The sequence below is a fragment of the Procambarus clarkii genome, chromosome 65 (genome assembly GCF_040958095.1).
Source record: "Procambarus clarkii isolate CNS0578487 chromosome 65, FALCON_Pclarkii_2.0, whole genome shotgun sequence".
In the NCBI taxonomy this organism is placed as follows: Eukaryota; Metazoa; Arthropoda; class Malacostraca; order Decapoda; family Cambaridae; genus Procambarus; species Procambarus clarkii.
In genome coordinates, this window is record NC_091214.1 from 29,181,735 (window position 1) to 29,205,909 (window position 24,175).

The 24,175-nt window shown below is 57.0% G+C and overlaps 1 protein-coding gene across 1 annotated transcript; it reads right to left on the bottom strand.

Moving 5' to 3' along the window:
* Positions 1-17,976: 17,976 nt before the first annotated feature.
* Positions 17,977-21,546, bottom strand: LOC138355051 (uncharacterized). Its single transcript, XM_069309765.1, has 2 exons — positions 21,397-21,546; positions 17,977-20,604 (listed from the first exon to the last, which is right to left on the bottom strand). Exons 1-2 carry the CDS (start codon positions 21,544-21,546, stop codon positions 17,977-17,979), a joined length of 2,778 nt encoding a protein of 925 aa, XP_069165866.1.
* Between the last annotated feature and the right edge of the window lie 2,629 nt (positions 21,547-24,175).

Here is a 24,175-nt window from a genome sequence, read left to right on the forward strand (position 1 = left end):
ACAACACAGTGTAAACAAAAGTCACGTGACCTCAACACAACACAGTGTAAACAGTCACGTGATCTCAACATAACAACACAGTGTAAACAGTCACGTCATCTCAACATACACACAGTGTAAACAGTCACGTGATCTGTACATAACACAGTGTGAACAGTCACGTGACCTCAACATAACACAGTGTAAACAGTCACGTGATCTCAACACAACACAGTGTAAACAGTCACGTGACCTCAACACAACACACAATGTAAACAGTCACGTGACCTCAACATAACAACACAGTGTAAACAGTCACGTGACCTCAACATAACAACACAGTGTAAACAGTCACGTGACCTCAACATAACAACACAGTGTAAACAGTCACTTGACCTCAACATAACACAGTGTAAACAGTTACGTGACCTCAACACAACACAGTGTAAACAGTCACGTGATCTCAACACAACACAGTGTAAACAGTCACGTGACCTCAACATAACACAGTGTAAACAGTCACGTGACCTCAACATAACACAGTGTAAACAGTCACGTGACCTCAACATAACACAGTGTAAACAGTCACGTGACCTCTACACAACAACACAGTGTAAACAGTCACGTGATCTCACATAACACAGTGTAAACAGTCACGTGATCTCAACATAACAACACAGTGTAAACAGTCACGTGATCTCAACATAACACAGTGTAAACAGTCACGTGACCTCAACATAACACAGTGTAAACAGTCACGTGACCTCTACACAACAACACAGTGTAAACAGTCACGTGATCTCAACATAACACAGTGTAAAACAGTCACGTGACCTCAACACAACACACAGTGTAAACAGTCACGTGACCTCAACATAACAACACAGTGTAAACAGTCACGTGACCTCAACATAACAGTGTAAACAGTCACGTGACCTCAACACAACACACAGTGTAAACAGTCACGTGACCTCAACATAACAACACAGTGTAAACAGTCACGTGACCTCAACATAACACAGTGTAAATAGTCACGGGACCTCAACACAACACAATGTAAACAGTCACGTGACCTCAACATAACACAGTGTAAACAGTCACGTGACCTCAACACAACACAGTGTAAACAGTCACGTGATCTCAACACAACACAGTGTAAACAGTCACGTGACCTCAACACAACACAGTGTAAACAGTCACGTGATCTCATCACAACACAGTGTAAACAAAGTCACGTGACCTCAACACAACACAGTGTAAACAGTCACGTGATCTCAACATAACAACACAGTGTAAACAGTCACGTGATCTCAACATAACACAGTGTAAACAGTCACGTGATCTGTACATAACACAGTGTGAACAGTCACGTGACCTCAACATAACACAGTGTAAACAGTCACGTGATCTGAACACAACACAGTGTAAACAGTCACGTGACCTCAACACAACACACAATGTAAACAGTCACGTGACCTCAACATAACAACACAGTGTAAACAGTCACGTGACCTCAACATAACACAGTGTAAACAGTCACGTGACCTCAACACAACACACAGTGTAAACAGTCACGTGACCTCAACATAACAACACAGTGTAAACAGTCACGTGACCTCAACATAACACAGTGTAAACAGTCACGTGACCTCAACACAACACAGTGTAAACAGTCACGTGACCTCAACATAACACAGTGTAAACAGTCACGTGACCTCAACACAACACAGTGTAAACAGTCACGTGACCTCAACATAACAACACAGTGTAAACAGTCACGTGACCTCAACATAACAACACAGTGTAAACAGTCACGTGACCTCAACATAACACAGTGTAAACAGTCACGTGACCTCAACACAACACAGTGTAAAAAGTCACGTGATCTCAACATAACACAGTGTAAACAGTCACGTGATCTCAACATAACAGTGTAAACAGTCACGTGATCTCAACACAACACAGTGTAAACAGTCACGTGACCTCAACATAACACAGTGTAAACAGTCACGTGACCTCAACATAACACAGTGTAAACAGTCACGTGACCTCAACATAACACAGTGTAAACAGTCACGTGACCTCAACACAACAACAAAGTGTAAACAGTCACGTGATCTCAACCTAACACAGTGTAAACAGTCACGTGATCTCAACATAACAACACAGTGTAAACAGTCACGTGATCTCAACATAACACAGTGTAAACAGTCACGTGATCTCAACATAACACAGTGTAAACAGTCACGTGATCTCAACATAACACAGTGTAAACAGTCACGTGACCTCAACACAACACACAGTGTAAACAGTCACGTGACCTCAACATAACAACACAGTGTAAACAGTCACGTGACCTCAACATAACACAGTGTAAATAGTCACGGGACCTCAACACAACACAATGTAAACAGTCACGTGACCTCAACATAACACAGTGTAAACAGTCACGTGACCTCAACACAACACAGTGTAAACAGTCACGTGATCTCAACACAACACAGTGTAAACAGTCACGTGACCTCAACACAACACAGTGTAAACAGTCACGTGATCTCATCACAACACAGTGTAAACAAAGTCACGTGACCTCAACACAACACAGTGTAAACAGTCACGTGATCTCAACATAACAACACAGTGTAAACAGTCACGTCATCTCAACATAACACAGTGTAAACAGTCACGTGATCTGTACATAACACAGTGTGAACAGTCACGTGACCTCAACATAACACAGTGTAAACAGTCACGTGATCTCAACACAACACAGTGTAAACAGTCACGTGACCTCAACACAACACACAATGTAAACAGTCACGTGACCTCAACATAACAACACAGTGTAAACAGTCACGTGACCTCAACATAACACAGTGTAAACAGTCACGTGACCTCAACACAACACACAGTGTAAACAGTCACGTGACCTCAACATAACAACACAGTGTAAACAGTCACGTGACCTCAACATAACACAGTGTAAACAGTCACGTGACCTCAACACAAAACAGTGTAAACAGTCACGTGACCTCAACATAACACAGTGTAAACAGTCACGTGACCTCAACATAACACAGTGTAAACAGTCACGTGACCTCAACATAACACAGTGTAAACAGTCACGTGACCTCAACATAACACAGTGTAAACAGTCACGTGACCTCAACATAACAACAGTGTAAACAATCACGTGATCTCAACATAACAACACAGTGTAAACAATCACGTGATCTCAACATAACAACAGAGTGTAAACAAAGTCACGTGACCTCAACACAAAACAGTGTAAACAGTCACGTGACCTCAACATAACACAGTGTAAACAGTCACGTGATCTCAACACAACACAGTGTAAACAGTCACGTGACCTCAACATAACACAGTGTAAACAGTCACGTGACCTCAACATAACACAGTGTAAACAGTCACGTGACCTCAACACAACAACAAAGTGTAAACAGTCACGTGATCTCAACCTAACACAGTGTAAACAGTCACGTGATCTCAACATAACAACACAGTGTAAACAGTCACGTGATCTCAACATAACACAGTGTAAACAGTCACGTGATCTCAACATAACACAGTGTAAACAGTCACGTGATCTCAACATAACACAGTGTAAACAGTCACGTGACCTCAACACAACACACAGTGTAAACAGTCACGTGACCTCAACATAACAACAGAGTGTAAACAGTCACGTGACCTAAACATAACACAGTGTAAATAATCACGGGACCTCAACACAACACAATGTAAACAGTCACGTGACCTCAACATAACACAGTGTAAACAGTCACGTGACCTCAACACAACACAGTGTAAACAGTCACGTGATCTCAACACAACACAGTGTAAACAGTCACGTGACCTCAACACAACACAGTGTAAACAGTCACGTGATCTCATCACAACACAGTGTAAACAAAGTCACGTGACCTCAACACAACACAGTGTAAACAGTCACGTGATCTCAACATAACAACACAGTGTAAACAGTCACGTGATCTCAACATAACACAGTGTAAACAGTCACGTGATCTGTACATAACACAGTGTGAACAGTCACGTGACCTCAACATAACACAGTGTAAACAGTCACGTGATCTCAACACAACACAGTGTAAACAGTCACGTGACCTCAACACAACATACAATGTAAACAGTCACGTGACCTCAACATAACAACACAGTGTAAACAGTCACGTGACCTCAACATAACACAGTGTAAACAGTCACGTGACCTCAACACAACACACAGTGTAAACAGTCACGTGACCTCAACATAACAACACAGTGTAAACAGTCACGTGACCTCAACATAACACAGTGTAAACAGTCACGTGACCTCAACACAAAACAGTGTAAACAGTCACGTGACCTCAACATAACAACACAGTGTAAACAGTCACGTGACCTCAACATAACACAGTGTAAACAGTCACGTGACCTCAACACAACACACAGTGTAAACAGTCACGTGACCTCAACATAACAACACAGTGTAAACAGTCACGTGACCTCAACATATCACAGTGTAAACAGTCACGTGACCTCAACACAACACAGTGTAAACAGTCACGTGGCCTCAACATAACACAGTGTAAACAGTCACGTGACCTCAACACAACACAGTGTAAACAGTCACGTGACCTCAACATAACAACACAGTGTAAACAGTCACGTGACCTCAACATAACAACACAGTGTAAACAGTCACGTGACCTCAACATAACACAGTGTAAACAGTCACGTGACCTCAACACAACACAGTGTAAAAAGTCACGTGATCTCAACATAACACAGTGTAAACAGTCACGTGATCTCAACATAACACAGTGTAAACAGTCACGTGACCTCAACATAACACAGTGTAAACAGTCACGTGATCTCAACATAACACAGTGTAAACAGTCACGTGACCTCAACATAACACAGTGTAAACAGTCACGTGACCTCAACATAACAGTGTAAACAATCACGTGACCTCAACAAAACACAGTGTAAACAGTCACGTGACCTCAACACAACACAGTGTAAACAGTCACGTGATCTCAACACAACACAGTGTAAACAGTCACGTGACCTCAACATAACACAGTGTAAACAGTCACGTGATCTCAACAACACACAGTGTAAACAGTCACGTGATCTCAACAACACACAGTGTAAACAGTCACGTGATCTCAAAATAACAACACAGTGTAAAAAGTCACGTGATCTCAACAACACACAGTGTAAACAGTCACGTGATCTCAACATAACACCACAGTGTAAACAGTCACGTGATCTCAACATAACAACACAGTGTAAACAGTCACGTGATCTCAACATAACAACACATTGTAAACAGTCACGTGATCTCAACATAACAACACAGTGTAAACAGTCACGTGACCTCAACATAACAAGACAGTGTAAACAGTCACGTGACCTCAACATAACAACACAGTGTAAACAGTCACGTTATCTCAACATAACAACACAGTGTAAACAGTCACGTGACCTCAACATAACACAGTGTAAACAGTCACGTGATCTCAACATAACAACACAGTGTAAACAGTCACGTGACCTCAACATAACACAGTGTAAACAGTCACGTGATCTCAATATAACAACACAGTGTAAACAGTCACGTGACCTCAACATAACACAGTGTAAACAGTCACGTGACCTCATCATAACACAGTGTAAACAGTCACGTGATCTCAACATAACACAGTGTAAACAGTCACGTGATCTCAACATAACACAGTGTAAACAGTCACGTGATCTCAACATAACACAGTGTAAACAGTCACGTGATCTCAACATAACACAGTGTAAACAGTCACGTGATCTTAACATAACACAGTGTAAACAGTCACGTGATCTCAACATAACACAGTGTAAACAGTCACGCACAATACATGAAATTCAAATATATTTTCCATGGGGAATTTTCCGAGCGTGAGCTGCGATTAAATATTTTAAATATTTATCATCAGTGGCTGGGGAGAGGGGTTATGGGTGTCGGGGAGGTTGGGGAGGTGGGGGGGTCTGAGGGGTCTGGAAAGGGGTGAGGAGGAGTGGTCTAGGGGGGAGGGAGGAAGCGCAAATACTGGCCGCTGGAATTTGCATTTTAATTTTACTACACTTCAGGAACTTCACTTTTTCTTTTAAAAATACATATAGAAAACTGAACTCGAATGTCGAACATTCTTCGTGAAATATTTTGTAGACCCTTTGGTCAGAGTCCCACGGGAGTCTCCATCCCGGCCCACACACTGCCAGCACGGCCCCCACACTCTCCAGCCCGGCCCCCACACTCTCCATCCCGGCCCCCCACACTCTCCAGCCCGGCCCCCACACTCTCCAGCCCGGCCCCCACACTCTCCATCCCGGCCCCCCACACTCTCTATCCCGGCCCCCACACTCTCCATCCCGGCCCCCAACACTCTCCAGCCCGGCCCCCACACTCTCCAACCAGGCCCCCACACTCTCCAGCCAGGCCCCCACACTCTCCATCCCGGCCCCCACACTCTCCAGCCCGGCCCCCACACTCTCCAGCCCGGCCCCCTACACTCTCCATCCCGGCCCCCACACTCTCCATCCCGGCCCCCACACTCTCCAGCCCGGCCCCCACACTCTCCAGCCCGGCCCCCACACTCTCCATCCCGGCCCCCCACACTCTCTATCCCGGCCCCCAACACTCTCCAGCCCGGCCCCCCACACTCTCCATCCCGGCCCCCAACACTCTCCAGCCCGGCCCCCACACTCTCCAGCCCGGCCCCCACACTCTCCAGCCCGGCCCCCACACTCTCCATCCCGGCCCCCCACACTCTCTATCCCGGCCCCCAACACTCTCCATCCCGGCCCCCCACACTCTCCATCCCGGCCCCCAACACTCTCCAGCCCGGCCCCCACACTCTCCAGCCAGGCCCCCACACTCTCCAGCCAGGCCCCCACACTCTCCAGCCAGGCCCCCACACTCTCCATCCCGGCCCCCACACTCTCCAGCCCGGCCCCCACACTCTCCATCCCGGCCCCCACACTCTCCATCCCGGCCCCCACACTCTCCAGCCCGGACCCCACACTCTCCAGCCCGGCCCCCACACTCTCCATCCCGGCCCCCCACACTCTCTATCCCGGCCCCCACACTCTCCATCCCGGCCCCCACACTCTCCATCCCGGCCCCCCACACTCTCTATCCCGGCCCCCACACTCTCCATCCTGGCCCCCACACTCTCCAGCCCGGCCCCCACACTCTCCATCCCGGCCCCCACACTCTCCATCCCGGCCCCCACACTCTCCATCCCGGCCCCCCACACTCTCTATCCCGGCCCCCACACTCTCCATCCCGGCCCCCACACTCTCCAGCCCGGCCCCCACACTCTCCAGCCCGGGCCCCAACACTCTCCAGCCCGGCACCCACACTCTCCAGCCCGGGCCCCAACACTCTCCAGCCCGGCTCCCACACTCTCCAGCCCGGCCCCCACACTCTCCATCCCGGCCCCCACACTCTCCAGCCCGGCCCCCACACTCTGCAGCCTGGCCCCAACACTCTCCAGCCCGGCCCCCACACTCTCCAGCCCGGCACCCACACTCTCCAGCCCGGGCCCCAACACTCTCCAGCCCGGCCCCCACACTCTCCAGCCCGGCCCCCACACTCTCCAGCCCGGCCCCCACACTCTCCAGCCCGGGCCCCAACACTCTCCAGCCCGGCCCCCACACTCTCCAGCCCGGCCCCCACACTCTCCAGCCCGGCCCCCACACTCTCCAGCCCGGCCCCCACACTCTCCATCCCGGCCCCACACTCTCCAGCCCGGCCCCCACACTCTCCATCCCGGCCTAACACTCTCCATCCCGGCCTAACACTCTCCAGCCCGGCCCCCACCCTCTCCATCCCGGCCCCCCACACTCTCCATCCCGGCCCCCACACTCTCCATCCCGGCCCCCACACTCTCCATCCCGGCCCCCACACTCTCCATCCCGGCCTAACACTCTCCAGCCCGGCCCCACACACTCTCCATCCCGGCCCCATACACTCTCTATCCCGGCCCCCACACTCTCCATCCCGGCCCCACACACTCTCCATCCCGGCCCCACACACTCTCCATCCCGGTCCCACACTCTCCATCCCGGCCCCCACACTCTCCATCCCGGCCCCCACACTCTCCAGCCCGGCCCCCACACTCTCCAGCCCGGCCCCCACACTCTCCATCCCGGCCCCCACACTCTCCAGCCCGGCCCCCACACTCTCCAGCCCGGCCCCGAACACTCTCCATCCCGGCCCCCACACTCTCCATCCCGGCTCCCACACTCTCCATCCCGGCCCCCACACTCTCCATCCCGGCCCCCCACACTCTGCATCACGGCCCCCACACTCTCCATCCCGGCCCCCAACACTCTCCATCCCGGCCCCCACACTCTCCATCCCGGCCCCCAACACTCTCCATCCCGGCCCAACACTCTCCAGCCCGGCCCCCACCCTCTCCATCCCGGCCCCACACACTCTCTATCCTGGCCCCCACACTCTCCATCCTGGCCCCCACACTCTCCAGCCCGGCCCCCACACTCTCCATCCTGGCCCCCACGCTCTCCATCCCGGCCCCCACACTCTCCATCCTGGCCCCCACACTCTCCAGCCCGGCCCCCACACTCTCCAGCCCGGCCCCCACACTCTCCATCCCGGCCCAACACTCTCCAGCCCGGCCCCCACCCTCTCCATCCCGGCCTGTTACGGACCCGAATCCAGCGTCCGAGCCTGGAGCAGTGACGACCACGCCATCTGTGGGTCAGCTCCCGAAACCCCCTCCAAATGGACGACGACACCTGGTGAGGACGAGGTGTACTGGCCACGAGGGCCAGTTTCCAGTCCTGTTCAGCTCACAACACAGCCGCCGCTGACCTCTGGTGAGGTGGTGCTCAGACGACAACGCCATCTATGGAGTGGATAGGTGGGCGTTTAGGTCTGAGCCTGTAAGTGAGGTGCTTTAGTGTGTCCCTGTTATTGATGACGTGTCTGCTTACAGAGTCGACCTGGGACTGCTGTAAGGGAAGTTGAGTCAGTCTACCCAAGGCAGCCGTCTCGTCACCAAGTGTTTGCTGCAGCAGCTGTGAGTCGCCCCCCGGATGAACACTGTGGTCTTACCCTGCCTATGAAGTGGCAGTTGAAGGATTGTCATACCCGGGACTGACTGGTGGAGACGCTTAACCACTGGGGAGTTGTGGAAAGGAGAGTGATCTGTGATATCACACGAGGCTCCTGACTGGGGCGCGACCCTAGTATCGCTCGTGGAGTGGCCTAACCAGCGTGGCTGATTTGGAACCTGCCAGCTATCTGCTGGACTTGTGGTTGACGGCCTCCACGACGGTGCCCCCAGTGGAACTGTGTTTTGGCTGGCCTGTGGCCGCGGTAGACTCAAGATTCGCGAAGGATTCGTTGTGAGGCTACGAGAGCACCAAGAGCTTGGCACCGTGAACGTCCAGGGTCTTCAGAGGAAGACGACATAGTGTATATAATAGTGTTTATACCCACCCCCCCCCCCCCCCCCGTGTAATCTTATATATATTTATTGGTGATGGTAATAATTATAGTATTAAGTTCTTGACTTTATTTCCCTTCCCCTTTAAGTTACTTGCGTTACGGATCTCATCCCTTGAAAGCCACTACTGGCTTCGGGCCGGATACCCTTCCTCCAACAACATCAGAGTAAGAACCCAGTTGCAACCCGAGAGGGCCGTAACATAATTGGCATCCCCAGCGGGATCCGACCCCTTGTCAAGTATGTTTGACAAGGGTGGTGAAGTGGCGTAATCCCTGTAAATAATTCCCCCTGTGTGCGACTATTAGGACGTTATACGTCCAGTGCGGTGCTCAGTGATTCAGTGCAATATTGTAGAGCGAAGTGCTCGCTGTGATTAAGTGCAATATTGTAGAGCGAGGTGTTCGCAGTGATTAAGTGCAATTTTGTGTAGTGCGGTGCCCGAAGTAATTACGTGCAATATTGGCAAGTGAGGCGCCAGGTGCGATAAAGTGCAATATTGACGTAGAACAGTGCTCGGTGCGTTAAGTGCTAAAGTGGAGCGGTGTGTTAAGTGCTAAGTGTTCCATCTGTGACAATGGCAGAAAAAGCTACCATCGATGATCTGGACGATGTTCAGGCTTTTCTGAACAGAGAGGACTGTCTTGCCAGATTAAAATATCTGAGCAAACCGGAACTTGTACTAGTTAGTGCCTACCTGGAGATAAAGATACGTGCCAGTGATTCCTGTGTGGAGATCCTGTCCATGGTTCACCGGCATTTGAAGGCCGATGAGAAACAGGAAGGTGAGGTACCAAGTACAAAAGAAAGTGAGGAAGTAGCTTCCACTGAAAAGGAAGATAAAGACAGTGACATTGACAGCGATGCGTCAAAATGCGTGCCTTAGAGATAAATCGTGAGATAGAATGGAAGAAATTAGAAATGGAAAGAGAGAGACAAGATAAAGAATTAGAGATGAGGCGTTTAGAATTAGAAGAAAGGAAGGCAGAAAGAGAAAGGGAAGAGAAACGAGAAAGAGAAAGAGAAGAACGAGAAAGAGAAGAATTAGAGAGAGAAGAACGAGAAACGAGAGAGAGAAGAACGAGAAAGAGAAAAAGAAGAACGAGAAAGAGAAGAGAAACGAGAGAGAGAAGAACGAGACAGGCAAGAACGACGAGACAGAGAGGAAAGAGAGAGACAACATGAACTAGAAGTATTGCGGTTAGGTGGTCGGAGGCCAACGACGGAAACCCGTGGTTTCGATCCGGTAAGGAACATCAAAATGGTCCCGAAGTTCAACGAAAAGGAAGTTTCGAAGTTCTTCGCAGCCTTCGAGAAAGTCGCTGCCTCTTTGGAATGGCCAAGGGAGAATTGGGCCATCATGATACAGTCAGTCTTGACTGGGAAGGCCCAAATCGCCTACTCCACATTGTCCCTTGACGACTCCGGCGATTATGACAAGGTGAAGAAGGTCGTGCTCATGGCGTACCAATTGGTACCCGAGGCTTACAGGCAAAAGTTTAGAAACCTGAAGAAGACCTCAGAGCACACGTTCACCGAATTCGCCACTATCAAGGAGCGACTTTTCCAGGAATGGTGTACTTCTCGGAAGGTGGAGACCAAAGAAGACCTCGAGCAGCTCATACTGTTAGAGGACTTCAAGGACTGTTTGCCTGGAGACCTGAAGACGTACTTAGAGGAACAGCAGGTAGAGACCTGGAGTGCGGCAGCCACTATGGCTGAGGAATACATCCTGACTCATAGGCCATCTGCTAAGTAAGTCCCAAGGAATTACCAACGCCGGTTTGACAAACCTCATGACGAAGAGGAGACCCCCGTCCCACAAAGTGCTAAGAAGACGCCCCCAAGTAGCCCTCGAAGGATGAGTCCTAGCAGTCCGAAACACCGGAGTCCGAGGAGGAATGTGGTGTGCTGGACTTGTGGGCAGAAAGGGCATGTAGCTGCTATGTGCCGAGGCAGAAGAGGTAACGGCGCTCGTAGGGAGGTGATGTTGATGAGCTGTGTGACACCACTAGCGGGAAGCCAGTCGACGACGACGCAGGAAGGACCAAGTTTGTTCGCCCCTCACACTTCAAGCGGGTATTTAACGAGTGATCACACTGGTAGATCTGTTGTAGTGCTCAGAGATAGTGGAGCAGCCCAGTCCCTGATCGTGAAAAACTCGTTGCCCGAGGGAGTAAGTGTGGACGGGAGACAACAGGTTGTCCTGGTTGGGTTTCCTAAGACGCAGTATGTCGCCCCCTTAGTGCCGGTACATCTCGACTCGCCTTACTTCAGCGGCACATGTGCGTTGGCAGTAGTCGATACCCTCCCTGTAGCTGGGATTGACGTGATACTAGCCAACGACTTGGTGACAGATTGGAGCAACAATCATCCCAAGGTCGCGGACGAGTCAGCCAGAACAGCAAGGTCTGAGGTAACGGCAGGCAGTGGTAATATCCAGGTAAAAACAGACCCGGATTTAAACATGTTTAATTTGTCCTCTCACCCGCAGATCGACAGTATTCTAGCAGAGTCTCCTGATTCTTCTCCCGACGAGGAACATGCGGTTACGATGGCAGAGGTAACTGAGCGAGAAGAGAGGCCTCGTGTACAAGCACCCACGAATACCAAAGAGTCTGGAGCGAAGGCGGAAGTGTACTTGCGGTATGGCAAGGTACAGCGTTTATTGAACTGGCCAGAGATTCCCCAGACGTCGGAGGTATGTGAGGTATATGTGAAGGTTCTAGAGCCCTCTTCGGTCCAAACCAGGCTAATGGACATAGCCGGCTATGGACATGACAAGCTCATGAAACTTGTACCTAAGCTAACCAAATGTTTCTTAGCGGTGTTTTGTTTTGTTCTCATATGTGTTCTCAGTAAGGACCAATGGACGACCCGACAGATGATGGCTTTCATGAACATCGCGAAGAGATCCCAGGGATTGGAGATTTGCGCTGCAAGTGTTGCAGTCAAAGGAGGGACCTGGAAGGTGATGGTAGATACAGGAGGTACGAGATATGATAATATGAGTGACTGTTTCCGACAAGTTGACACCCCCCGCGTGATTGCTGAGCCTAGATGCAGCGTTATACGGAACGTTGGTCGACCTGACGGTGGCAGAGCGAATGCCATCTTCGATGTACGAACAGCCCTGTTGGGACTAGGTGTGGACCTAGTAGAGGAGTATGCTGTAAGTACTGTTTTACCCGCTGTCGCTGTCACTCTAAATTATCAGACCCCTGTATTCCAGGTTCCCGTCTCCCTGAAGGACCGCCGGACCGGTACTAGAAATGCCGTCTGTGACCAGCCATCATCGGTGCCACGACACAGAAGTGTCGAGTCGCCTCAGGTCGAGTCTACACCAATCCTTACTCGAGAGAGGTGAGATTATGCTCCGGATTAACATCTCGGTGGAGGTGTGGAAAAGTACATCAGGCAGGTCATTGCCTTACGTCTTCAAGTTCCCTTTGTGCCAGGGTTTCTCCTTAGGACAGTCCTGTGAACAAGACAGCCTCACCATTCCAGTTAATAGTGTACGTGAATCTGTGTGGAGTTGTATCCACGTACTAATTTGGTTTGTCTTTTCTTTTATAGAACCCCAAACCAAATTCTTTTTGGTGGGGAGGTGTTACGGACCCGAATCCAGCGTCCGAGCCTGGAGCAGTGACGACCACGCCATCTGTGGGTCAGCTCCCGAAACCCCCTCCAAATGGACGACGACACCTGGTGAGGACGAGGTGTACTGGCCACGAGGGCCAGTTTCCAGTCCTGTTCAGCTCACAACACAGCCGCCGCTGACCTCTGGTGAGGTGGTGCTCAGACGACAACGCCATCTATGGAGTGGATAGGTGGGCGTTTAGGTCTGAGCCTGTGTGTGAGGTGCTTTAGTGTGTCCCTGTTATTGATCACGTGTCTGCTTACAGAGTCGACCTGGGACTGCTGTAAGGGAAGTTGAGTCAGTCTACCCAAGGCAGCCGTCTCGTCACCAAGTGTTTGCTGCAGCAGCTGTGAGTCGCCCCCCGGATGAACACTGTGGTGTTACCCTGCCTATGAAGTGGCAGTTGAAGGATTGTCATACCCGGGACTGACTGGTGGAGACGCTTAACCACTGGGGTGTTGTGGAAAGGAGAGTGATCTGTGATATCACACGAGGCTCCTGACTAGGGCGCGACCCTAGTATCGCTCGTGGAGTGGCCTAACCAGCGTGGCTGATTTGGAACCTGCCAGCTATCTGCTGGACTTGTGGTTGACGGCCTCCACGATGGTGCCCCCAGTGGAACTGTGTTTTGGCTGGCCTGTGGCCGGGGTAGACTCAAAATTCGCGAAGGATTCGTCGTGAGGCTACGAGAGCACCAAGAGCTTGGCACCGTGAACGTCCAGGGTCTTCAGAGGAAGACGACATAGTGTATATAATAATGTTTATAACCCCCCCCCCCCGTGTAATCTTATATATATTTATTAGTGATGGTAATAATTATAGTATTAAGTTCTTGACTTTATTTCCCTTCCCCTTTAAGTTACTTGCGTTACGGATCTCATCCCTTGAAAGCCACTACTGGCTTGGGGCCGGATACCCTTCCTCTAACAACATCAGAGTAAGAACCCAGTTGCGACCCGAGAGGGCCGTAACACGGCCCCACACACTCTCTATCCCGGCCCCCACACTCTCCATCCCGGCCCCACACACTCTCCATCCCGGCCCCACACACTCTCCATCCCGGCCCCCACACTCTCCATCCCGGCCCCCCACACTCTCCATCCCGGCCCCCACACTCTCCATCCCGGCCCCAACACTCTCCAGCCCGGCCCCCACACTCTCCAGCCCGGCCCCCACACTCTCCATCCCGGCCCAACACTCTCCAGCCCGGCCCCCACCCTCTCCATCCCGGCCCCCAACGCTCTCCATCCCGCCCCCCCCCCCTCTCCATCCCTGCCCCCACACTCTCCATCCCGGCCCCCACACTCTCCATCCCGGCCCCCACACTCTCCAGCCCGGCCCCTACACTCTCTAGCCCGGCCCCCACACTCTCCAGCCCGGCCCCCCACACTCTCCATCCCGGCCCCCACACTCTCCATCCCGGCTCCCACACTCTCCAGCCCGGCCCCCACACTCTCCAGCTCGGCCCCTCACTCTCCAGCCAGGCCCCACACACTCTCCATCCCGGCCCCACACACTCTCCAGCCCGGCCCCCACACTCTCCATCCCGGCCCCCACACTCTCCATCCCGGCCCCCACACTCTCCATCCCGGCCCCACACACTCTCCAGCCCGGCCCCCACACTCTCCATCCCGGCCCCCACACTCTCCAGCCCGGGCCCCACACACTCTCCATCCCGGCCCCCACACTCTCCATCCCGGCCCCAACACTCTCCAGCCCGGCCCCCACACTCTCCAGCCCGGCCCCCACACTCTCCAGCCCGGCCCAACACTCTCCAGCCCGGCCCCCACACTCTCCATCCCGGCCCCACACACTCTCCATCCCGGCCCCCACACTCTCCATCCCGGCCCCCCACACTCTGCATCCCGGACCCCAGACTCTCCAGCTCGGCCCTCACACTCTCCATCCTGGCCCCCACACTCTCCAGCCCGGCCCCCACACTCTCCAGCTCGGCCCCTCACTCTCCATCCCGGCCCCCAACACTCTCCATTCCGGCCCCCACACTCGCCAGCCCGGCTCCCACACTCTCCATCCCGGCCCCCACACTCTCCAGCCCGGCTCCCACACTCTCCATCCCGGCCCCCACACTCTCCAGCCCGGCCCCCACACTCTCCATCCCGGCCCCCACACTCTCCAGCCAGGCCCCCACACTCTCCATCCCGGCCCCCACACTCTCCATCCCGGCTCCCACACTCTCCATCCCGGCCCCCACACTCTCCAGCCCGGCCCCCACACTCTCCATCCCGGCCCCCCACACTCTGCATCCCGGCCCCCACACTCTCCATCCCGGCCCCCACACTCTCCAGCCCGGCCCCCACACTCTCCATCCCGGCCCCCACACTCTGCATCCCGGCCCCCACACTCTCCATCCCGGCCCCCCACACTCTGCATCCCGGCCCCCACACTCTCCATCCCAGCCCCCAACACTCTCCATTCCGGCCCCCACACTCTCCAGCCCGGCCCCCCACACTCTCCATCCCGGCCCCCAACACTCTCCATCCCGGCCCCCCACACTCTCCAGCCCGACCCCCACACTCTCCATCCCGGCCCCCAACACTCTCCATCCCGGCCCCCACACTCTCCAGCCCGGCCCCCACACTCTCCAGCCCGGCCCCCACACTCTCCATCCCGGCCCCCACACTCTCCAGCCCGGCCCCCCACACTCTGCATCCCGGCCCCCACACTCTCCATCCCAGCCCCCAACACTCTCCATCCCGGCCCCCACACTCTCCATCCCGGCCCCCACACTCTCCGTCCCGGCACCCAACACTCTCCAGCCCGGCCCCCACACTCTCCATCCCGGCCCCCACACTCTCCATCCCGGCCCCCCAAACTCTCTATCCCGGCCCCCACACTCTCCATCCCGGCCCCCACACTCTCCATCCCGGCCCCCCACACTCTCCATCCCGGCCCCCACACTCTCCATCCCGACCGCCCACACTCTGCATCCCGGCCCCCCACACTCTCCATCCCGGCCCCCCACACTCTCCATCCCGGACATCCCACACTCTCCAGCCCGGCCCCCACACTCTCCAGCCCGGCCCCCACACTCTCCAGCCCGGCCCCCACACTCTCCAGCTCGGCCCCCACACTCTCCATCCCGGCCCCCCACACTCTCCATCCCGGCCCCCACACTCTCCAGCCCGGCCCCCACACTCTCCAGCCCGGCCCCCACACTCTCCAGCTCGGCCCCCACACTCTCCATCCTGGCCCCCACACTCTCCAGCCCGGCCCCCACACTCTCCAGCCCGGCCCCCACACTCTCCAGCTCGGCCCCCACACTCTCCATCCCGGCCCCCCACACTCTCCATCCCGGCCCCCACACTCTCCAGCTCGGCCCCCACACTCTCCATCCCGGCCCCCCACACTCTCCAGCCCGGCCCCCACACTCTCCAGCTCGGCCCCCACACTCTCCATCCTGGCCCCCACACTCTCCAGCCCGGCCCCCACACTCTCCAGCTCGGCCCCTCACTCTCCAGCCAGGCCCCCACACTCTCCAGCCCGACCCCACACTCTCCAGCCCGGCCCCCACACTCTCCAGCTCGGCCCCTCACTCTCCAGCCAGGGCCCCCACACTCTCCAGCCCGGCCCCCACACTCTCCAGTCCGGCCCCCACACTCTCCAGCTCGGCCCCCACACTCTCCAGCTCGGCCCCCCCCCTCTCCAGCCCGGACCCCACACTCTCCAGCCCGGCCCCCCACACTCTCCAACCAGGCCCCCACACTCTCCAGCCAGGCCCCCACACTCTCCAGCCCGGCCCCCACACTCTCCAGCCCGGCCCCCACACTCTCCAGCCCGGCCGCCACACTCTCCAGCCCGGCCCCCACACTCTCCAGCTCGGCCCCTCACTCTCCAGCCAGGCCCCCACACTCTCCAGCCCGGCCCCCACACTCTCCAGCCCGGCCCCCACACTCTCCAGCTCGGCCCTCACACTCTCCAGCCCGGACCCTACACTCTCCAGCCCGGCCTTCCCCACACTCTCCTCCCAGGCCCCCACACTCTCCAGCCAGGCCCCCACACTCTCCAGCCCGGCCCTTACACTCTCCAGCCCGGCCCCCACACTCTCCAGCCGGGCCCCCTCACTCTCCAGCCCGGCCCCCACACTCTCCAGCCCGGCCCCCACACTCTCCAGCCCGGCCCTAACACTCTCCAGCCCGGCCCCCACACTCTCCAGCCCGGCCCCAACACTCTCCAGCCCGGCCCCCACACTCTCCAGCCCGGCCCCAACACTCTCCAGCCCGGCCCCCACACTCTCCAGCCCGGCCCCCACACTCTCCAGCCCGGCCCCAACACTCTCCAGCCCGGCCCCAACACTCTCCAGCCCGGCCCCCACACTCTCCAGCCCGGCCCCCACACTCTCCAGCCCGGCCCCAACACTCTCCAGCCCGGCCCCCACACTCTCCAGCCCGGCCCCCACACTCTCCAGCCCGGCCCCCACACTCTCCAGCCAGGCCCCCACACTCTCCAGCCCGGCCCCCACACTCTCCAGCCCGGTCCCCACACTCTCCAGCCCGGCCCCAACACTCTCCAGCCCGGCCCCCACACTCTCCAGCCCGGCCCCCACACTCTCCAGCCCGGCCCCCACACTCTCCAGCCCGGCCCCCACACTCTCCAGCCCGGCCCCCACACTCTCCAGCCCGGCCCCAACACTCTCCAGCCCGGCCCCCCCACACTCTCCAGCCCGGCCCCCACACATTAAATTTCGCCTGCGGATATTTTCCCACTATCTGCATTTAACAATTTAAACAGTTCTTTGGCATGTACGGCTATGGCGGGTAGGTGGTTCCACGGGGTTTATAGCCCTGTGGGTGAAGAAGCCTATTACAGCGCCGCCCTGATGGTGACTCTGGGGAGCCTCCTGGGCGCCGCCCTGCTGGTGACTCTGGGGGAGCCTCCTGGTCGCCGCCCTGCTGGTGACTCTGGGGGAGCCTCCTGGGCGCCGCCCTGCTGATGACTCTGGGGAGCCTCCTGGTCGCCGCCCTGCTGGTAACTCTGGGGGAGCCTCCTGGTCGCCGCCCTGCTGGTGACTCTGGGGGAGCCTCCTGGGCGCCGCCCTGCTGGTGACTCTGGGGAGCCTCCTGGGCGCCGCCCTGCTGGTGACTCTGGGGGAGCCTCCTGGGCGCCGCCCTGCTGGTGACTCTGGGGAGCCTCCTGGGCGCCGCCCTGCTGGTGACTCTGGGGAGCCTCCTGGGCGCCGCCCTGCTGGTGACTCTGGGGGAGCCTCCTGGGCGCCGCCCTGCTGGTGACTCTGGGGGAGCCTCCTGGTCGCCGCCCTGCTGGTGACTCTGGGGAGCCTCCTGGTCGCCGCCCTGCTGGTGACTCTGGGGGAGCCTCCTGGTCGCCGCCCTGCTGGTGACTCTGGGGAGCCTCCTGGTCGCCGCCCTGCTGGTGACTCTGGGGGAGCCTCCTGGGCGCCGCCCTGCTGGTGACTCTGGGGGAGCCTCCTGGTCGCCGCCCTGCTGGTGACTCTGGGGGAGCCTCCTGGGCGCCGCCCTGCTGGTAACTCTGGGGGAGCCTCCTGGTCGCCGCCCTGCTGGTGACTCTGGGGGAGCCTCCTGGGCGCCGCCCTGCTGGTGACTCTGGGGAGCCTCCTGGGCGCCGCCCTGCTGGTGACTCTGGGGAGCCTCCTGGGCGCCGCCCTGCTGGTGACTCTGGGGAGCCTCCTGGGCGCCGCCCTGCTGGTGACTCTGGGGGAGCCTCCTGGGCGCCGCCCTGCTGGTGACTCTGGGGAAGCCTCCTGGGCGCCGCCCTGCTGGTGACTCTGGGGAGCCTCCTGGTCGCCGCCCTGCTGGTGACTCTGGGGAGCCTCCTGGTCGCCGCCCTGCTGGTGACTCTGGGGGAGCCTCCTGGTCGCCGCCCTGCTGGTGACTCTGGGGAGCCTCCTGGTCGCCGCCCTGCTGGTGACTCTGGGGGAGCCTCCTGGGCGCCGCCCTGCTGGTGACTCTGGGGAGCCTCCTGGGCGCCGCCCTGCTGGTGACTCTGGCGAGCCTCCTGGGCGCCGCCCTGCTGGTGACTCTGGGGAGCCGCCCTGCTGATGACTCTGGGGAGCCTCCTGGTCGCCGCCCTGCTGGTGACTCTGGGGAGCCGCCCTGCTGGTGACTCTGGGGAGCCTCCTGGTCGCCGCCCTGCTGGTGACTCTGGGGAGCCGCCCTGCTGGTGACTCTGGGGAGCCTCCTGGTCGCCGCCCTGCTGGTAACTCTGGGGGAGCCTCCTGGGCGCCGCCCTGCTGGTGACTCTGGGGGAGCCTCCTGGGCGCCGCCCTGCTGGTGACTCTGGGGAGCCTCCTGGTCGCCGCCCTGCTGGTAACTCTGGGGGAGCCTCCTGGTCGCCGCCCTGCTGGTGACTCTGGGGGAGCCTCCTGGTCGCCGCCCTGCTGGTAACTCTGGGGGAGCCTCCTGGGCGCCGCCCTGCTGGTGACTCTGGGGAGCCTCCTGGTCGCCGCCCTGCTGGTGACTCTGGGGAGCCTCCTGGGCGCCGCCCTGCTGGTAACTCTGGGGGAGCCTCCTGGGCGCCGCCCTGCTGGTGACTCTGGGGAGCCTCCTGGTCGCCGCCCTGCTGGTGACTCTGGGGAGCCTCCTGGGCGCCGCCCTGCTGGTGACTCTGGGGAGCCTCCTGGGCGCCGCCCTGCTGGTGACTCTGGGGAGCCTCCTGGGCGCCGCCCTGCTGATGACTCTGGGGAGCCTCCTGGTCGCCGCCCTGCTGGTGACTCTGGGGGAGCCTCCTGGGCGCCGCCCTGCTGGTAACTCTGGGGGAGCCTCCTGGGCGCCGCCCTGCTGGTGACTCTGGGGGAGCCTCCTGGTCGCCGCCCTGCTGGTAACTCTGGGGGAGCCTCCTGGGCGCCGCCCTGCTGGTGACTCTGGGGGAGCCTCCTGGGCGCCGCCCTGCTGATGACTCTGGGGAGCCTCCTGGTCGCCGCCCTGCTGGTGACTCTGGGGGAGCCTCCTGGGCGCCGCCCTGCTGGTAACTCTGGGGGAGCCTCCTGGGCGCCGCCCTGCTGGTGACTCTGGGGGAGCCTCCTGGTCGCCGCCCTGCTGGTAACTCTGGGGGAGCCTCCTGGGCGCCGCCCTGCTGGTGACTCTGGGGGAGCCTCCTGGGCGCCGCCCTGCTGGTGACTCTGGGGAGCCTCCTGGTCGCCGCCCTGCTGGTGACTCTGGGGGAGCCTCCTGGTCGCCGCCCTGCTGGTGACTCTGGGGAGCCTCCTGGTCGCCGCCCTGCTGGTGACTCTGGGGAGCCTCCTGGTCGCCGCCCTGCTGGTGACTCTGGGGGAGCCTCCTGGTCGCCGCCCTGCTGGTGACTCTGGGGGAGCCTCCTGGTCGCCGCCCTGCTGGTGACTCTGGGGGAGCCTCCTAGTCGCCGCCCTGCTGGTGACTCTGGGGGAGCCTCCTGGTCACGGGGAAGCGATGTGCCGCTGACGGGGGGATGAGAGGCCGTCAGGACCAACACGTGTCCCTATAATGGGAAGCTCTCGTATTGTTCAGTAAATCCCTCAGTAGTCGGGCCACTGACATAATCTCACTCCACAAATTTTCTTGTGTTAATTACATTTACAAAACCTTGTTCTTAAACGCAAATCCTGCTCTGAAACTTTCCCTGGACAGATGTAACAGGACCACATCAGGATTATCACCACACCAGAAATAAATATCTCTCTGATATCCCCAGAGTCAAACTTAATCTGTGTAAACACTCTATGCAAATAAAGGGACCCAGTCTATGGAACTCACTCCCTAATGAATTGAAAAGCTGTCCAACTTTTGCGTCATTCAAAAACAAAACTAAAAGTACCTAATCTCATCTTCATAGTTTTTTATCTTTTTGCTTTAAAATTGCACTGTATCTATTGCTTCTTAATCTCCCTATCTTTATGTACCCAATCCGAACATCTATACCATTGTGATCATTGCTGTCTTCTTATATGTGCTATCAATCTGCTGTATGGTGTCTGTTAATCTTGTTTAAATTACCAATCAAGTTGTCAATGTAATCAACCAGAGCTTTAATATACCAATGTGCTTTAATATACTTACTATTCTCTCTCATCTCATTTTTTTCTTGCAATGTATTTGTTATCATTTTATTAATTCTGCTAGAATTTACCTACTTAAAATTATCTGTTAGATTACGGACCTGCCCTAAACGCTGCGCGTACTAGTGGCTTTACAAGATTGTAAATACTATGCTATGTATTCCCACAAACCCAATGTACCTTCTTGTATATAAATAAAATAAAATAACAAACACCATCCTTCGCGTCAGGCAATAATCCCTCTCCCGTTCCTCTCCCATACCCTGCCGTTCCTCTCCCATACCCTGCCGTTCCTCTCCCATACCCTGCCGTTCCTCTCCCATACCCTGCCGTTCCTCTCCCATACCCTGCCGTTCCTCTCCCATACTCCAACAGAGGTCAACACTCCCGCCAGCACTCCAACAGAGGTCAACACTCCCGCCAGCACTCCAACAGAGGTCAACACTCCCGCCGCCCAGGTCACGGTCATTATTAATGTGGACACCACCTGCCAGTGAGAAGGTAAGTCCATAAACAGGGTCCAGGATCAACGTTCAGGGGGTGCTGGAGGGGGCAGGAGGGGCGGGGGTGTTGGAGGGGGCAGGAGGGGCGGGGGTGTTGGAGGGGGCAGGAGGGGCGGGGGTGTTGGAGGGGGCAGGAGGGGCGGGGGTGTTCGAGGGGGCAGGAGGGGCGGGGGTGTTGGAGGGGGCAGGAGGGGCGGGGGTGTTGGAGGGGGCAGGAGGGGCGGGGGTGTTGGAGGGGGCAGGAGGGGCGGATGCGGCTTATGCGACATTACTGGAGCCTCTGGGTCACTACTGGAGCCTCTGGGTCACTACTGGAGCCTCTTGGTCACTACTGCATGGAGCCTCTGGGTCACTACTGGGGCTTCTGGGTCACTACTGGAGCCTCTGGGACACTACTGGGGCCTCTGGGTCACTACTGGAGCCTCTGGGTCACTACTGGAGCCTCTGGGTCACTACTGCATGGAGCCTCTGGGACACTACTGGAGCCTCTGGGTCACTACTGGGGCCTCTGGGACACAACAGGAGCCTCTGGGACACTACTGGAGCCTCTGGGACACTACTGGAGCCTCTGGGACACTACTGGAGCCTCTGGGACACTACTGGGGCCTCTGGGACACTACTGGAGCCTCTGGGACACTACTGGAGCCTCTGGGACACTACTGGAGCCTCTGGGACACTACTGGAGCCTCTGGATCACTACTGGAGCCTCTGGGTAACTACTGCATGGAGCCTCTGGGTCACTACTGGGGCTTCTGGGTCACTACTGGAGCCTCTGGGACACTACTGGAGCCTCTGGGTCACTACTGGGGCCTCTGGGTCACTACTGGAGCCTCTGGGACACTACTGGGGCCTCTGGGACACTACTGGAGCCTCTGGGTCACTACTGCATGGAGCCTCTGGGTCACTACTGGGGCTTCTGGGTACCTACTGGAGCCTCTAGGACACTACTGGAGCCTCTGGGACACAACTGGAGCCTCTGGGACACTACTGGAGCCTCTGGGACACTACTGGAGCCTCTGGGCCACTACTGGAGCCTCTGGGACACTACTGGAGCCTCTGGGACACTACTGGAGCCTCTGGGTCACTACTGGGGCCTCTGGGACACTACTGGAGCCTCTGGGACACTACTGGAGCCTCTGGGACACTACTGGAGCCTCTGGGACACTACTGGAGCCTCTGGGTCACTACTGGAGCCTCTGGGTCACTACTGGGGCCTCTGGGTCACTACTGGAGCCTCTGGGACACTACTGGGGCCTCTGGGACACTACTGGAGCCTCTGGGTCACTACTGCATGGAGCCTCTGGGTCACTACTGGGGCTTCTGGGTACCTACTGGAGCCTCTGGGACACTACTGGAGCCTCTGGGACACAACTGGAGCCTCTGGGACACTACTGGAGCCTCTGGGACACTACTGGAGCCTCTGGGCCACTACTGGAGCCTCTGGGACACTACTGGAGCCTCTGGGACACTACTGGAGCCTCTGGGTCACTACTGGGGCCTCTGGGACACTACTGGAGCCTCTGGGACACTACTGGAGCCTCTGGGACACTACTGGAGCCTCTGGGACACTACTGGAGCCTCTGGGTCACTACTAGAGCCTTTGGGACACTACTGGAGCCTCTGGGTCACTACTGGAGCCTCTGGGTCACTACTGGAGCCTCTGGGTCACTACTGGAGCCTCTGGGTCACTACTGGAGCCTCTGGGACACTACTGGAGCCTCTGGGACACTACTGGAGCCTCTGGGACACTACTGCGGCCTCCGGGTCACTACTGGAGCCTCTGGGACACTACTGGAGCCTCTGGGTCACTACTGGAGCCTCTGGGACACTTCTGGAGCCTCTGGGTCACTACTGGAGCCTCTGGGTCACTACTGGAGCCTCTGGGACACTACTGGAGCCTCTGGGACACTACTGGAGCCTCTGGGACACTACTGGAGCCTCTGGGACACTACTGGAGCCTCTGGGACACTACTGGAGCCACTGGGTCACTACTGGAGCCTCTGGGTCACTACTGGAGCCTCTGGGACACTAATGAAGCCTCTGGGACACTACTGGAGCCTCTGGGACACTACTGGAGCCTCTGGGACACTACTGGAGCCTCTGGGACACTACTGGAGCCTCTGGGACACTACTGGAGCCTCTGGGTCACTACTGGGGCCTCTGGGACACTACTGGAGCCTCTGGGTCACTACTGGAGCCTCTGGGTCACTACTGGTTCCTCTGGGACACTACTGGAGCCTCTGGGACACTACTGGGGCCTCTGGGTCACTACTGGAGCCTCTGGGTCACTACTGGAGCCTCTGGGTCACTACTGGAACCTCTGGGACACTACTGGGGCCTCTGGGTCACTACTGGGGCCTCTGGGTCACTACTGGGGCCTCTGGGTCACTACTGGAGCCTCTGGGTCACTACTGGGGCCTCTGGGACACTACTGGGGCCTCTGGGACACTACTGGGGCCTCTGGGACACAACTGAAGCCTCTGGGACACTA

Coding starts and splice junctions, on each gene's coding strand:
- LOC138355051 (XM_069309765.1), bottom strand. CDS start 21,546: ATGGGAGAGGAACGGCAGGGTATGGGAGAGGAACGGCAGGGTATGGGA. Junction 20,605..21,396: donor ATTGCCTGACGCGAAGGATG/GTGTTTGTTATT, acceptor TTCCCATTATAG/GGACACGTGTTGGTCCTGAC.